At 41.1% G+C, this 17,282-nt stretch overlaps 1 protein-coding gene across 2 annotated transcripts; it reads left to right on the forward strand.

Annotated features, from left to right (window-relative positions):
• The first annotated feature begins 772 nt into the window (after nucleotides 1-772).
• lratd1 (LRAT domain containing 1) lies at nucleotides 773-9,587 on the forward strand. Of its 2 annotated transcripts, none has more exons than XM_061706960.1 (2): nucleotides 773-935; nucleotides 1,297-9,587. In XM_061706960.1, the coding sequence occupies exon 2, from the start codon at nucleotides 1,334-1,336 to the stop codon at nucleotides 2,117-2,119; it is 786 nt and encodes a 261-aa protein (XP_061562944.1). In that variant the 5' UTR covers nucleotides 773-935; nucleotides 1,297-1,333; the 3' UTR covers nucleotides 2,120-9,587. The 2 variants fall into 2 exon arrangements, with proteins under 2 accessions (XP_061562944.1, XP_061562943.1); XM_061706959.1 differs by lacking the exon at nucleotides 773-935 and adding an exon at nucleotides 1,105-1,195.
• Nucleotides 9,588-17,282: the final 7,695 nt, after the last annotated feature.

Raw genomic sequence — 17,282 nt, forward strand, 5'->3', positions numbered from 1 at the left:
CTGTAAAATGTAATGTAATACACCATAACATCTTAATAGGTCTCACTTTTCTAAATCCTCAGTTCTGATCACAGACAAGATTCCTGACATACACATATTTGTTTATCACCGGACTGGAATCAATGAATGATGCACTGATAAACTCCGAAAAGGAAAGAGAAAAAAAAACACAGAATGTCCTCATAAACACAACAGTACCAACAACAAATATCTCTGAGCTTACACACACACACACACACACACACACACACACACACACACACACACACACACACACACACACTGCATAGTGAAGAACATGTTCACAAGTTACACATGCTAAAAGGATTATACTATCTAGTCATGTTCTCCAGAAAGAGAGTCTGTAACTGTGCACAGTTGTAGAGTTTTTTGAAGTAGCAGAATTTCTTTTAAATCACAAAGACACAGGAGACTCATTGACTTGCTGTAAGATGTGCAGGGCCTTATCGTGTGGGCATGTTGCCCTGAACATGTATGGGGTCTCCATTGATCACGCTGAGAATTCCACAGCTCTCTGACAACAAACACCACGCCACGGTAACAGCCGTCTATCGCCGCCGGCCGCCCTTAACCGACCCAATTGGATGATGTGATTGACGGGCAGAGTCCTCGGCGGCTCCCATTGGCTGGGCGGGCCGGAGCCGCAGCCGGAGCCAATAGGAGCCGGCGGGGGGCGGAGCGCCGCGCCGAGGCGGAGCTCTCCTTGGTACTTAAACGCAGCGGGTTGTGAGAGGAGTGAAGCACGAGCTCGCACTACTCACCAGTACGCGGTGCGTAAAGTGAGGGAAAAGAGTGAGAAGAAGGAGAAAAGAGGAAAAAAAAAAAAAAAAGCAGAAGGGGAGCAGAGGCCCGTGGTGCTCTCTGTGCAAATGGACAACAAGGATTTATAATCAATTACCCTGGGGAACGCACAGGTATTCTCTTTTATTCTACTCTCACTATAGGTTTTGCGGTGCGTAAATACACCACACTGGCCTTTATGTGAAGTGTATAATTGCTTTTATGCAGCCGTTTTCCAGCCCCAGTTGTGTTTCTTTTTTTTAAGCTTCGTTTGTATCTGATTCTATTTCCATGCAATGATTGACAGAATGGGTGTGAAGAGAGCAAGGGGCAGATGATCATAGATTATGTTGGTGTACAATCGGAGCGTAATAATAGCTGCTGCTGCTGAAAGGTGATGAGCGTTTTCTTAGAATACCTTGTAGTCAAGCGTTTGTGTGAAATTGTCTTGTGAAAGATGACTCCCTTTTCATCTCATTTCCCCCCCTCCCTCAGACACCGCAGTCCATGCCTCTGCCTTGCCAGGTCATTGATGGGAAACCAACTGGATCGGATTACCCACCTGAACTACAGCGAGCTGCCCACGGGGGATCCGTCCGGGCTGGAGAAGGACGAGCTTCGGGTCGGCGTCGCCTACTTCTTCTCTGACGAAGAGGAGGAGGTGGACGAGCGCACTCCGTCCGACTGCGGCTTCAGCAAGGACCACAGCCCGGAGGAGGGACCCTTCTCCCTCAGCGAGCTGGAGTACTCCGCCTTCTGCTCCCAGGAATGCATCTTCTCCAAGCTGCGGGAAAACGAGGACTTGAACGTGTACTCGGCCAAAAGTTTGCTGACAATGTGCAAACCGGGGGACCTGCTGGAGCTGGTGGACGCGGCGCAGGCTCCCCACTGGGCCATCTACGAGCACGACGACCGGGTCATCCATCTGCACAAGGGAGAAATCCGCAAGGACGGCCTGCTCGAAGTCAGCGACGGCCGACACGGGAGGATAGTCAACAATCGCTACAGATTTAGACCGCTGCCCCCCGACCTGGTGATGCAGAACGCGGTGGGACACCTGGGCCTGAGAAGCGAGGAGATTTGCTGGACCAATTCGGAAAGTTTCGCAGCCTGGTGCCGCTTTGGGAAGCGAGAGTTCAAAGCTGGCGGAGAGGCGCACTCGGCGGAGCAGCAGTACTTCCTCAAAGTGCATGTGTCCGGCAGCGGCGTGCACACGCTGGTGTTCCGCAGCCTGGAGGACATGATCCGGGAGAGAAGGCGGGTGGACGCCAGTGGGATTCTCAAAGAGCTGTCTTTGGTTAACGGGGTGAAGGAGTGATCAGGGATTCCGTTTGATATCATCTCCTCCATGCACCAGCTCAGCCTATAACCCTCCCCGCCTCCCGACACCGACCGAGGCGCACGGACGCACGGACGCACACTCTCCAGCGCGCACCAACGACCTCGCACACACGCACACAAGCACACACATGCGAAAGGGACCTGTTGGTGTGAGACTGGCTGCTTTTGCATCCACGCTGGATGAACCGCAGCACTCGTGGTGGGATTTACAGCAGGATTGAGGGTTGAAAAATGAGTGCGGCCACATGAACAGACAACGCCCCGTCAGATATGAGTTCCTGCAGAGAGGGGAGGGTGGGGGGGTACGCGATTTCTAATAAATCCATTGGCCTGATAAGCAAATTACTTTGCCAGCCGTCACATAGCGCACACGACTCGGTTTGGTTTCTTTTTGATTTGTTGGTGAGGATGGAAGTGGCCCCTTCTCTGCATAGCGCGCCTGCCGCAGCAACCGACGGTGAGACCGGGAGAGGGGGGTGCGGGATAGGATCTGGGATGGCTCTCGGAAGTCTCCCTTCTATTTTTTTACTGTTAGCTTTAAGACCGGGACAACCTGCAACACAGATCCAAGCCACTATTTCATAGACCTCTTGACAGTCCCAGCTGGCATACGCAGTTGCCTAAACAGAAGCATCTTTGCTTGACCAAGCTCCTCTTGCCATATCAAGACTATTGTCATTTCCACAATGCTGTCATCTTGATCCACAGCACTGGATGTATGTGTAAATTGTATTCATACATTGATTTAAATTCGAGTCCCTTATTTTTGTATTTAATTTTAGTGGATTTAACCCTGATCTCTCTTTTTGGTTCAAATAAATGGAGGTTAAAATCTGAAAAATAAGAACCACATTGTCTATCAGGTCTTGTTTGGTTGCACTCATGGTGCCTTACTTTCACTCACTCACACACACACAAAGGGTTCTATTAATTATTGATGTTTGAATGGCTCCTGACCTGCCTCGAGCCCAGCAGAATTCAATTATCATTGCAGTATTTGGCCATAAACTTGTCATCTGCATAGAACATATACAGGATTTATGAAAGAATCCATATGTGATCTGGCACCTTTATAGAGTTAATTGGAAAATGCAGTGTTTGGTCACATCATATCTTGTTAGAGATCCTCAATTCATCTTCTCATCTTTCTGTCTGATTGCATGTTTTTGCAGCCTCACAGCAACGTGAAGTCATCTATATAACTCTTATCAAGAAACATACTGGCCCCCATGTTGTTGTCCTCTGCTGCTGCTTTATCTCAGGATCGATCCTCTTCCACGAGGGTCAGGCGATTGCTTTTTTTTTCATGGCTCTGTGATCAGCTGCATGAGTTAGGGTTGGATCAATCATCTCATCAGGCACTTGTTTTTCCATCTTATGTTTCCTTACTCTAGCATAATTGAATCTAAAATTACACACAAAAAAGAAGCAGACATGTGCAGATGTTCTGCTTACGTTGAGCTCATTGGTATGGGTTGTGTGTATAAATGAATGATAATTGAGTATGATAGTGGGGATGACCTTCACGTATGAATAATTTTAGCTTCATGAATAAGAGAGGCTGTTGTTTTGGTCAAAGCCAGCAGAGGTAAATCAGCATATGTGTTTGAGTTGTGTATCCCCAATAGACTTGATTTAGCTGGTTGCACTGACATGACCAATCTTTACGTCTTGTTTGTCTGTCTGTAGCTTTGCAGATGGTGCAGTCTCACTACAGTAAAGGTTTATGTCAAAAAAAAAAAAAGAAAGTCCTTTTGTTAAAGTGCCTTGAGACTATTTTCTCCAGCTATTGAGTTAAATACTTAATTGTACTGGCTTTTTTCGGACAATAGTCAAATTTCGCTGCTCAAACACATTATTTTCTCCTGTCCCATATATCTTTTACCTGTGTGTGTCATAGGAGCAAATTTTTTGAATCCACATTTATATAAAAATGCAATTTAAAAGTAAACAAATGTGGAAAATGAAGTGTTTGTAGAGGTATTCAAATAGAAATAGACTTGACTTCACAATGATGCCTTCTGTAGCCAAAATATGGAATCCTGATGGATTCAGGTAAACTATTTTACTTCTGTTTTATTCATTTGCTCTCATGATTGTTGTGCCTGTTCAGTACATTTTAAACAACCTGTGTGTGTCACACATCCCTTGAGAGTTTGCAAAATCAGGGTACTAGGGCAGCAAATGTCACACTTTTTGCTTGTGGTCTGTGACTAATAGGACACAGAGAAAGGTGTGTGTGTGTGTGTGTGTGTGTGTGTGTGTGTGTGTGTGTGTGTGTGTGTGTGTGTGTGTGTGTGTGTGTGTGTGTGTGTGTGTGTGTGTGTGTGTGTGTGTGTGTGTGTGTGTGTGTGTGTGTGTGTGTGTGAGAGAGTGCTTCAGGCAGACGATGCACACCATAAAGTCAGTTTTAGGCTTTTGCCATCTGAAATGTCAGTGTGTGTGTGTGCAAGTGCTCTGGCTTCAGCTCTGTGTATCATGTGTGTGTTTGTATGTGAAGAGAGAAATCCAGTTAACAGAGCTGTTAGTGTCAAATTGTTGGTGTGAGCGCAGGCTACTTTGTGTGTGTATATCCGTGTGCCATATGCTCTTGTGCAAGTACTGTATCGTCAAGAAAATCTGTATCTTTGCATTCATCAGCAACAGTGTGAAAGTAAATGCTGTTGCTAGGGAAACTCCAGACCTTAGCGTACTGTACATCTGCCGAGGTCTTGTACCTGCATGCCTCTGTGTGTGTGACTCTGCAAACAATCCACACCTTAAAGCTAGCTGATAGCCTTAATAGCTCGTCATGTAAGACTAACACATGGCATCTAAATCTTACACACACACATCCACTGACTCCCGAGGGATTGGCTATTGTTCCTCTGGCATGGATTTATTCGATTCCCCCAGAAGTTTGTTTTCTGTGTGCATTCGTGTGTGTGCGTGCATTTGGACAAAGTGGATCCCAGCTAGCCTGTTGCCAGCTAAATCAGTGGTCTCAGAGGAGATGTTCTGGGGAGGAGGGATAAGAGAGAATATTGTGTTTGCACGACGCCTTCACGAGGATCTCCCTCTAATCGAAATGTGGGTCTGGACTCCCAGTAGACTTGAGCATGTTTTCTTTTTCTCAGTCTGTGTTCTCAAGGATGAACATTTAGTCCAAAACAACAACACTTCCACTGTTGTAGATGAGGTTGTTAATGGTTTACATGTTTTGATAATGTCGGTAACAGCGCTTACAATCCGATATAAAATAGTTTCACATCAGATGACGTTTTGCTGCGTTTGAACTCAAATTTACACAGGAACTGACATTTAAATCTTTGTAAAAATTTTGTGTATCTTTCATTGTTGGTGTTTGATCATTTCTTTTTACAACAGTGATTCCCAAACTCAGGACCATTGTCTCAAGTTCTTTCACCCATAAAAGCTTAAGACTATTGCTTTTCTTTTTTCTTATTGTGAGTAAATGGCTTAAATTATAAAACCTAAGTATAATGTTATCCAGTCTGTTTAACCATACACATCGCTTTACAAAAAGAGGTGACATGTTACTTAATTATGATGAACGTGGGTTTTCTAGTTTACGCTGAGTGGATCTGATGTTCATCCTCCTGCTGCTATTAATATTCATTTGTTCATGCGCCTTTCACTTTCTTGTTCTGCCTATGTGGATCTTTTTGTAAAGTGGCATACAAAATTTCCATCAAAGACGCTTTCCAGCATTTTGGCATGATTAGTGGAATATTTTGTCCAATTTTGGATAAAAAAAAAAAGGAACGCAACAACATGCAAATGACTGTTCTGCCAAAGGGATTTGAACTCTCTGATAACATCTTTCAAGGTCTCAGAGAGTCTTCATTAGCTTGTAAAATTTGTGGTTTATTTAATCATTAGAGAAAGAAAGACTAAGGGATGTTGGTTTCAGAGGTTTATACATACTGACTACCAGTCTGCAGCTATGGGCTAATTCAAACAGCTGCCTCGCACTCTTAAAATTAAAATAATCAATCTGCTCTCAAAGCAAGAAAAGCCTGTACGAAAATGACAAATTATCCAAGATAGCCATTTCCTCATCTCATAACGCTGATAAATGACAGCAGGGATGTGAAAGTCAAGCTGAAGTCTGGAAGACCAACAATACTTTCTGAGAGTTGCCGGAAGGACAAATCTAAAGCTTTCTTTGACCTTCAGGGAGATTTAGCAGACATTAAAGTGGTGGTGTGTTGTCTTGCTGTGCAGTGATTGCTGGCATGGAAAAATCAGGAGTAAACCTTTCCTAAGGTTTGCTTAAGTGTTAATGTGTTGTAATAATAATGTGCTTGCACAAATAACCTCGGGGCCTGGAGCTCAGCCATTGTGAGGGCATGCCATTTTAATGCCTTGACCAGGACTAAGAGCTGAAATCCAACATGTGTAAAAACTGATAAAGCAAAATAAATGTGTCAGGAAACCTTAAGATAATGCCAGGATTACATGAACTAGAGTGTTTGCATGAGTAACAAATTCAAAAGAAGGCTGCTTTGTCCTGCTTTGTTTTTAATATAAACTGTGAGGCACACAAACATTATCAGACTAAACTTCAGCCGTTCAACCGTTCCTCCAACAGCTAAACAACAGGTGTCCTATTGAACAGTGCAACCATTAACTGATTGAGCCGCACCCAGCTTTAGGTGCCAACTGACATGCAAATAAACACTGTTGCACCTTTTTGCTTTTAAACAAATTCGACTTGTATTTTTTTTCTCCTTTAACAAGGAGGATGTTTTATCATAAAGCTTGGATTTAATTTTATAGATTTGATGGAGGTAAGGGAGAAGTATTTGGACCCTTTGCATTATTTAAGTGAAAGCAGCAATAACACATTTTCAAACCAATGTTGAATGAAATTCCTCCAGTCAAATGTAATTATTAATGTAAAAAACATCTGTGGAAAAAAATGCATTTCAAATCAAAACTGAAGTTTTCAGTATGCTTAATGGCTCCCTGCAGAACTTTAATGCATCATAATACCATTTTATTATTACTTTGGCTGCATACTGTACATAAATGATTTGTTTCGCATTAATTCTGGTTTCAAATGGAGTTTATTTCAACTGTGGCTTAATACTCTGAGATTAATGATACAGAAAGGTATCTTTTCGGATCAGACACAAGAATGCAGATCATATGACCAAAAAAAAAATAAGTACAATCCCTCCAAAATGTAGTCAAGAAATGAAGGTACTCATGTAAAGTAGACCCTCTGAACTGTATTTTTTTGGGATTTGCTGAATTTTGCATGGACCATCTGCTTTTGTTCAAATCAACTGGTGTTTGAACAGCTTAACTAAGTTTTAAGTTCTGCGCAGAGGAATCTGTTTTGATAAAGTCATAAACAAGAGAGGTAAAATAACAGTTTCAGGTGATAAAATCCAACAGTGCCACTTCCTACACTTCATAAATTTTCTATTCTAAGGGCAGGTGCTCCAGTGTTTCACTGTGCTTCACTGAATTTAAGAACTGAATGGCCTCGGGGTATTTTCTCTGCCGCTTGCTGCAGCTGCGTGGCCCTCTCTCCCCGGTGCTCCCCACCCATCTCTGTGAGGAGGCAGTGGCTGCTAAATGTCAGCAGAAAAATTGTCACCGACCGCTTATGTTTCATTCATTTGGTGCCACAGCTTCCCCAGTATGTTAACTCTTAATGCCAAATATGAAGATCTGCTTTTATGTGTAAACAAAGACTCTGCCACTGGGGGACTCAGATGATGATGTTGATGATGACATTTATGGTGAAATCGGATGAGTCTGAAAGTTACACCTGGCTTCACGAGGCATTTATTGCTCCTTAGATAGCACAAGGTCTCATTCGCAAACATTCTGTTAATGTCTTACCACATTTGCTGTTCGGTCTTTTATCATTCTAAATGTGTTATTGCGTAATTACTACACCCTAATTGTCCAAAGTGTATTTGTACAAAATAATGAGCCATCTGATGGTGATAAAACATTCATGCAAACTGAATTTCTCTGAATACCCCCTCACCAGGAGAGTGGAGTTATGCACATCAGTAATGATCGTGATTCACTTTGTCTTCTCCTGCAGAAGTCACAGGTTTGCAGGGATTCAGAGTGCAGCTCAGAAATAAAAAAGGGACTTGACCCTGGCTTCAATGGTAAACGGACAAACGCTGTACCAGTCAGTCTACCGAGCAGACCTTCCTGTTTTTTTTTTATACGTGTGCAGTGCCATCCCACCCTTTGCCTTTTAGCAAGCGAGAAGAGAAATTGGCCTCATGCTGTGGCCCAGTGCATTCGGAGTTTGATTAATGAAAGACCTAACATAGCCCCATCTTTCCATCTCTGTGCTTTTACTCCCTCTTAAAAAGTCACAGCAAAAGGTTACTGTAAATGCCATTATGAGCGTTTCACAACCTCCCTTCCGCCAAATGTCATTCTTTGAACATTTTATACTCTGCATTTCCTTTTTAAAGATTTATATTTTCATAATTCATAATGTCCTTCCTCCGGTGTATTTTACAGTTGTGTACCATGAAATAATCTCCACAGTTAACTATTTTAGAAGAAAAAGCTGGAATGGAAATCCTTTTATTTTTTTTATCCCCCACCCCATCCATATCCTGTGATAATCGCTTTCATTATGTCCTACAAAAAGAATTACATCTTAAAAGCAGGCATACTGTATGGTCTTTTCACAGTCAGTGTGTGTCCAGATAAGGCCACTTAAGTGACGCAAGGTTGGCAATAGACAGAGGTTCCTGCTGGCCGACAGCGTGTGCTGCACGTTTAAAACCATCGCTCAATCTTAATGTATCAGACTGAGTAATAAAAGGCAATCTCAGTTTTCTTTAAGATTTTTTTTTCCCCTCATCTCTCAGGGTCTAAATCATTGAAAGGGCTTACGACGTGTTTGGAATCGGTTAGATGTTGAGCAAAAACTCTCTTCAAAGGGATAGCAAAAGTGCTGCAATGTAGTTAACTTGAGTGACTTTACAAAAAAGCTTAATTGTTGGTGTTTGCATGTGACTGAATGCACTTCACAAAGCTTTCACTGCTTTCAGGGGACATGGACAAGGTGAAGTCGAGCCATGCTGTGACACAAATTGGCATAAATGAAGCACTGTCTCTTGCAGACCATTGTCTTTGTTGTGCCTACTTGCCAATCAAACAAGAAAACTGTATGACGCACTGTAACTTTCTTCTGAAGATATGAGCTGTACCGAGAGTTGAGCTGGTATCTGCACACTCTAAAGCGTGGGAACATAATAAGAGCAATCATTTCATTACATACTGTATGCTGACGATTACATCTGGATTACAATATACAGTAGCATTTCTGTTGTTGCTAGTAATGGTTGTTTGGTTCAGTATTGAAGCAATGCCAAACATTTGTACATTTGTGTACATTTTTGTAAAGAAAACATTGGTAAACATCTGTGCAGGATTTGGAAGAAGTAAAACTGACATGTAAAATAAATAAAAAAATAATGATTCACCTTGCTTATTGAAAAAAAGTGCAGTTGTCAGCTATCCGCACCGGCCAGAATATGTCTGTAAGGTAAAGCAAAATAAAACTGAAACCGAAAAAAAAATAAATCACAGCAAACTGATTTAATCCAAACAAGCTGTCAACAGATAGATCATGTAAGTCTTCAGTCAACTTGTTGTGTCATTTCCCTACCATCTGTCAGCACTATCATGGTCTAAATGATTCCTCTTTGCAAAATAAAACACCCTGGTAATGATGGATGAAAAGAAAACGAAAAAACAGTGATGTGAGGGGGAAAAAAGCGGAGAAAATTCTGCAGGAGAGAGACGGGGACAATCAAGAAAAGCAGCCTCTCTGGGTGAAATCTTGATCATACACAGTTTACTGAAATGAAAAAAACACACAGCATCTATGAGTGGGACAGGTTAAAGGCAAGATTAGTTTACCAGTGTTATGCTTTCAACAAGTCAGAGTGCATTACATACAACATAATAAAGAAACTACTAAATGGTGATTTTCAAAGTAAAAGTATCTGACTTTGCATATTATCAATACTGATCATTTTTAACAGCAGGTTTTTTCAATAACACCTGTGACTGTGCTGTTCATCTGTGCCCGTCATGACTGGCTAGCTCACCATGATCCAGCATGTTTATATCCTGGTCTTCGGGAACCTCTCCAGCTGCGCAGGTCGTCTGTGTCAAAACAACACATGCAGCATGAGTCATATGATTTATACACATCTCACTGAAGGATTTCTCTTCATTTAGGGTGTTTTCTTCGGTGCACAACCTCACCGATGACATAACAATTTAAAATGAAAAAAGGAGGAAGAATGTTGTAACAGAATAAATCCGAAAAATAAAATAGGTTGAAGGTTTCAGGTCCTTAAAAGAAGCAGCTGTTTACCTTATAACAACTGTGACGCAGCTGGCAAAACTGAAGCAACTCTGTGGGGTTGAAACCTGGGAAAGAAATTGGAAAAACAGGGTAATATTGTCGCAAAATAACCAGTGGAGTGTCCTTTGATAACCACCGTAACATAATGCAACATATAGTATGAAAAGATGGGGCAGGATGCCTGGAAAATATTCAAAAATTAGATTAATTTCAAAATTATAAAACCAAAATGTTTGCTGACTTGTACAACACTTAAAGTTGTGTTATAAAGTTATATCATTATATATCAAGATTAAAATAATAGCAATAATTAATTAAAAACAATTTGTCAGTGCTGCTATTCTTATCGTGTTTCCACACCTTATTAACTGATGACCACATCTTAATTACCCCATTCATACGCTATACTAACTTGTGGCCATGGGCTATTGATCTAAAGGCCATGCATTACTGACTCGTGGCTGCTTAATTATATTTTTCTAACGATATTGCAGAGACGATTCGCACCATAGCACAATCTTTATGGTTTAGCTGACAGCATTTCTATATGTTTTTTCAGGTCTTAAGCTTGATGTGACAAACAGAGAGCACTCTGAGCTTCAAGCTAAATTGAAATTGTTGCTTTAAAAAATACTATAAAAGCCAGTTATGCTTGAACAGCCTTACGAATAAAAGCTAAGGCTCGCTTGTCAATAACACCACTGACACTCATCTATAAGTGCTGATGCCGAATAAAATCCCCAGTTACACAACCGCAGCAAACACACACAGAGCAATTTTCTAAGAAGCTAAGGAGCAAATTGTTTTTCTTTTGTTTTTTTTTGTTTTGTTTTCCACAACTGTCTCCTCCCTCATATTTCAACTCATCCCTGCCACAATGATGTTTTCATTGACCGGTCTGAGAGAAAAAATAAATTGCTGCCTTTTCTGATAGTTTCCTCATTCAGTCGATTCAGCTCCATCATTTCTGTTTTCCTCCTGTGGTCCTCTGTCTCTCACGGTCACCGCTCTGAGACCTGCGTGGTGCTGCCATTCCCACCCACCATCGCCACCAGACTCCAGTGATATCAAAATATGGTTTATCTTTTTGGAAAAACCCAGAGAAAATTTGCAGGAAAGCAATAATTTGTGCTTTTTGGTTTTCTTTTTGTATCTCCTGAATGATTTCGACCAATGTTTAATTATACTCTTCAAGGATTTTGCAATGCAAGAAAATTGATGCTGAATGTGCCAGATGGAAAAAACTTGTCATGAATTGTTTATGAGCTGATAAAGTGAGACAGGATGATGACACACTATTCAAATCTCTGTACAAAAGTCCTCGCCAATTCATCCAACAGTTGAAATATTACTCAAAGCTGTAAGAGGAAACCCCATGGTGATGTGTGAGGAAATATTAACAGGACTCATCCTCTAGACCATCAGTGTATGAACTGTTATTCACAGAGTTGGTGAGATTTTTTCAGTCTGTATTGACCTGACCGACTAAAACTGGCATCTTTAAAACCTTGCAATAAGCCCGGGATGAAACTGGGGTTTGTGATGGAAGGTTGTGGTGCTTCCTTGTCTGAAAAGGATTTGGGTGTAAGAGAAGCTCCCACAAACTATTCTGTCAGTGATTTTCCTTTCTTTAGTAGGATCTGGTTAAAGATCCTGTGAATTATCTAGAGTAACAGTAGCATGGTTCCTGGAAAAAGCAGGTCCAGCACCGCTGTGAATACGAGTCATTGGTTGACGTGTCCTGCTATCTACCCAGAGATAGCAGGTGGATTTGTTTGGAGACCGGTATAACCAGTGAAGACTGCAAAGCCTACGGAGCCAGCAGAGACTACAGACCAAGAAAATACTGTATGTCAACATTACAACAACCACGGGTGGTGAAATCCTAGTTTTCAACACTGCAATGTAGTTAGCCATAATGTAGCTACATGAATCATGACTACAAATAAACATCCATCTTCTGAAAATGTTTTTCTGTACTGCAATTAAGTTAAAAAAAACAGCGTTTCAAAAAGTACAAAAGCACTGCACGAAACTTAAAATAGCTTCCAAAAACAAGTAAACCTCTGACACTTTTGCTGCAATGATGCTAATAAAGAACAGCTAGTCAACAAATGGTATTCACCCAACGTAATGTGAAACTTGCTTAGTAGAATAAAGCTTGCAAGTTCATTGAAATTAACACAGAAAACATTAGTTTCAGCAGATACCGTCGCACCAGAACATTAATCTGGACGTTGGTTCACATAGCCTACGATGTTTGCAAGATATCTAATGATCAACAAAACGGGCAGCCAAAATTACAGATTGGACAACTTTATTGTGACATGAACACAAGAAGCTACACTGACAGCACATTACTTTATATATTACACGAAGATGTTGAATTTGGTGTAGGTTTGGATTCTTTTTATAGCCCTTGCCAACGAGTAGAATACAGTACAAGCTTTGCTCTGCCTTGTTCGATCATTCTGCATACAACCAAAAAGTAAACACTGGTGCAGGATTTTCTCTTCCTTACTTCCTCGACCGGGTCCTCTTCAGTTTCTCTGGCACCGCTGCCATAATGAAGATGCGGAGAGTGGTGTGCCAGCTGGATGACAAAACATTACTCTAACACAATGGCGTTCTCATGAGAAGGATCCGAGCTGGACAATGAAGGTGCTCTGTGTCAGTCATAGGGGTCCTATTCAGTCTAAATAAGTCAACGACACATCAGAAAAGATTTTAAAAAACAAAAAAGTTCGGCAGTGTTGCTTTAACACAGCTGTCTTTTTTACCTCTTCACTGAGGCAAATTCTGAAGTGTACAGTGGGACAGTAATTTCTCCCTTTCGCTTCACTGACTTGGAACAAAAAACCATAATGATTTTTCCCAAACTAAGCAGTGCTCACCCAACCAGTTAGCTGGCAAACATTTTGACCACTTACATCCAGGTCTGGAGTATAAAGAGTTTGGCTTGACTTGATGAAATTGAAGCCAGATGACCAAATGTCAGGCGGTGCACCATTGTGCGTCTGCAGCAGAGCTATAAAACAAGGGGAAATGTAACAGATGCCAGGTCAGCCGAATGTGACTCCTGCTGCTCTGGGCCAACGGCTTCTTCTCTTCCAGCCCAGTCATCACGAGAAGAGACAACCTGCAACCATTTGTTCTATCACCTCAAAGCAATAACATCACTACAAAGTCATTTATTAGAGCTCTTAAACATTTTAAGACTTACAATTTATATTTACTATACAGAAATACAGCCCCTAGAGGAATAATTCGGCACTACAACTGTCAGTTGTTGTTTCTAAAATCTCTGATTAAGTGTCCTTAATGACAGAATCAATATTAACATGAGTTTCCAGTATGAATCCTGCCTGTGTCCTTTTTCCATCTTTATGAAGACTTGCAGTCATTGTTATTTTCACTTCTTCTCGTGATTTCCTTTAACAATCAAGTATTGTAAATTGTGTTTCCAAGATAATGTACTGTAATTGTCATTGTACGAATAATTCATTTGATGACAGGGTTTTTTTGGAGATGCTTAAATTGTTTGATATCTAAGAGATAACACGTAGGAATCTGATTATACTGCATACTTGGCAGTTAAATAACAAAAAACAATGCACGTCAACCTTAAAAATAATTAAAATTCTCCCTCTATTTTTCCTTGAAAGTGTACCTATGGAGTTTAAGCTGATATTAATGCGATGTGAATTTAAAAAGATGAAGGTCAGCTCTTGTGCTGGAGGGCTCGGTCTAATTTGAGCTCTGCTGGTGGCATTGCTAAAAGCAAACTAAAATGATGCAGCACGTAGGAATGTAATAAGTTCCCAGCATGTAACAGTGGACCCTAAAGAGCTCAGTACCGTCTTTGATTAAACCCATTTTACGAGTAACTCAAGTCTAAACTACCCATATAACATCACAGCAACAGAACTGAGCGTAAGATTAAGGAGCAGCTTTCAGAATTTAACCCGGACAATACAGTCATAAAAAGGAAAAGCACACACTTTTTCACTTTATGTATTATAAAATCATCTTTTCCCACTAAGTCTTACTTTTCAGCCTCAAATTAATAGTGAACCAGCTAATAGAGCTGAAATTTAAAATAGAGACTGAATATTTTAGTTGGGAAAGCGAGGGATTTATTATAAAACCTTCACTAAAAGTCACACCAGGTTTGCACCTTCACCGCTGCAGCCAATGAAGTAATTAGAATGATGCCCATGCACTGTACAGACTATTGCACTGGCTCTGCAAAGCTTCAGGATACACTGTGGTGCAGCATTAATGGGCTATATTTCAGCATGTCTTTCTTTATGCAGCAAAAACTAAGGAAAAAAATAAAGAAGCAGTGTATTATTCTTTCTGTAAGAGTTTATATATACAGTATGTAGCAGCCAGATGCTGCAGATCACATGCACTTAATTAACTGATCCATCAGTAAGTGAGTGGTCCCAGCTGGTTTGCTTCTTCTGGGAACAGTTCCAGTCTCCAAATGAATGGTCTACTCTACTATGCATCACAACAGTGGAAGCTTCTCACAGCAGTCATGTGACCAGCTTCCTATTGTGCTGTATCATGGTTGTTTTTTTAAGGGAGGCATACTATGTATGTATGGGCTATTTTTGTACAGTAACTCAAAAATAGCCATTGTTACACAAATTGTGCTGCAACAGACAGTCTGCAGTAAAGAAAATGTAGTGAAAAAGTGAGTGAACTGTCTGGAGCAAAAAAGACCAAACGCATTACTGGCGTTTGCTCAAACTATTAAGAATTTTGTGAGATCTCAGTTCTATTAGATGGTGACTCTCATGCACTCTCACTCTCTCTCTCACACACACACACACACACACACACACACACACACACACACACACACACACACACACACACACACACACACACAGTGTTATTTGTGTTCTACCCTGAACTTCTGCACCGGTGTCTCGTCAAGCCTTCTGTGTATATCTTGCCTTGTCTTTACCTTGCTTCTTGCCGGTCCGTACTGTTTCTTCTTCTGCTATGTGCCGTGCTTTTGGTTTTCTCAAGTTTGGCTCTTGTTTTTTTTTTGTTATTCCTGCTCTGCAGTGTTTCTTTCTTCTTTCTTTTTAAACCATGTGGGGTTTTTTGGAAGATCTGCCTCCTTGCTCTCCTGCATCTAGGTCCTATTCAGCCACACTCTGACAACCTGGTGCCTGGCTGTTTCCCATTTTTACCGTTTGTGGTCTGGCTGCATGCTGGTAAACCCCCCCCCCCCGACCAATCAATAACGTGGGGTTTTTATTTAAAACCTGCCTCTTCAGTCATCAATTTCAGCTGGTCATGTTGAACAGCTTACCACTTCCTTTCAGTTTTTGATTGTCTGTAATGATTCTTCTCTTGCTTAGGTCCTGTTCAGGGTTGGATTTTTATTTTTTTTTGGGGGGGGGGGGGTTCAGTAAACTCTGTAACCGTTTGATATACCCCAGTGTTGGCTCTCTGTGTTTTTGATACAGTTGTCAATAAATGGCCTTTTACTCTGCGTAGTACCCGCTTGATGTTACTTCCCCTGAACCGGGGTTGTAACGGTTTACATAAGTAATGTGTTTCTGAGTCATATAAGATTAAATATACCTTTTTTTTTTTTTTTGTCCTCCCATGTAAAATATTAACTTACGGAGAGCATACGTTTTGTGTCATACTTGGGTATCCGTGCCTTTAAAACACACACAGTTTCACACTAATACAAAAAAAAAAAATGATGAAATAGGGACTAAAAACACATTTCCTTCCTCGTATTGCTTGTAAATCAACCATACAGGTAAATGGGTTTTGAAATGGATTTTACTTTCATTGTAAAGAAAGTAATTCACCGCTGGTTTAACTACTGTCCTGTCCTCCAGGCAAGCTCTCCTCTCCACCATTCAGCAACCAGCGGCCCAATAACAATAGTGCGCAGGATCATGAGCCTGCACAATATGTGTGTGTGAGTAAGTGTCGCAAAATGTGTTTGTGCTCGAGCTCATCCATGAATGAGTGTATGTGCAAGACAGAAAAAAAGCATAATCTGCTGGTAATGGAACATGAAACCGAGCAGAAAATTGCAAAAAGAAATGACTGCCAGGGCGGGTGTCAGTTCTGATGAAATAAAGCCCGTCATGTGTGGCCTCATAAATGCAGGCAGAGGTATTAATGCCCTTTATAATCATTTGTCTACAAGCAGTTAAGGAAAAAAACACACGTACGGCTTGCTGATTGACAAGTGATAAAAAGTGGTCCCAGTATCCAGTATAATTTTACTCCTTTAGGTGTCAGTTTCTGGAAAGTCGCAACAAGTTTTCACGGCAAAGTCACTTTCTGTTGGCAAAGTTACTTAATTTTAATTTAAGATATGCAACATATTTTATAATTTGATGATATAACTTGTTTCAGAGGTGTCAGTGACAGATGTCACAAGATGGAGGGACTTCCAACTGTTTGGGTTAACTAAGCTGAAGAAATCATTCTGGGATTTGAATGACACGAATTTATGTCCTACAAAAACCTCTGAAGGCCACCAAACATCTGTTTCTATTGAAACCCTTTTAAATATTTTAATCATTTAAATGTTTAAAGAAGCATTTTCCTCAAAACATTTTTCAGCCATACCAACTTTTACTTCCCCAGAATTTTCAAAGGGCCAGTCCCAATACACCCCCTAGCCCTACTTTTCCGCCCCTAAATTTTGTGCGTTCCCGTGAGGGTAGTGGTGTCCCAATTCCTCTTTGCATGTAGGGGTAGTGGGCATAATGAG

This window comes from Cololabis saira, chromosome 18 (genome assembly GCF_033807715.1).
Source record: "Cololabis saira isolate AMF1-May2022 chromosome 18, fColSai1.1, whole genome shotgun sequence".
Taxonomy (NCBI): Eukaryota; Metazoa; Chordata; class Actinopteri; order Beloniformes; family Belonidae; genus Cololabis; species Cololabis saira.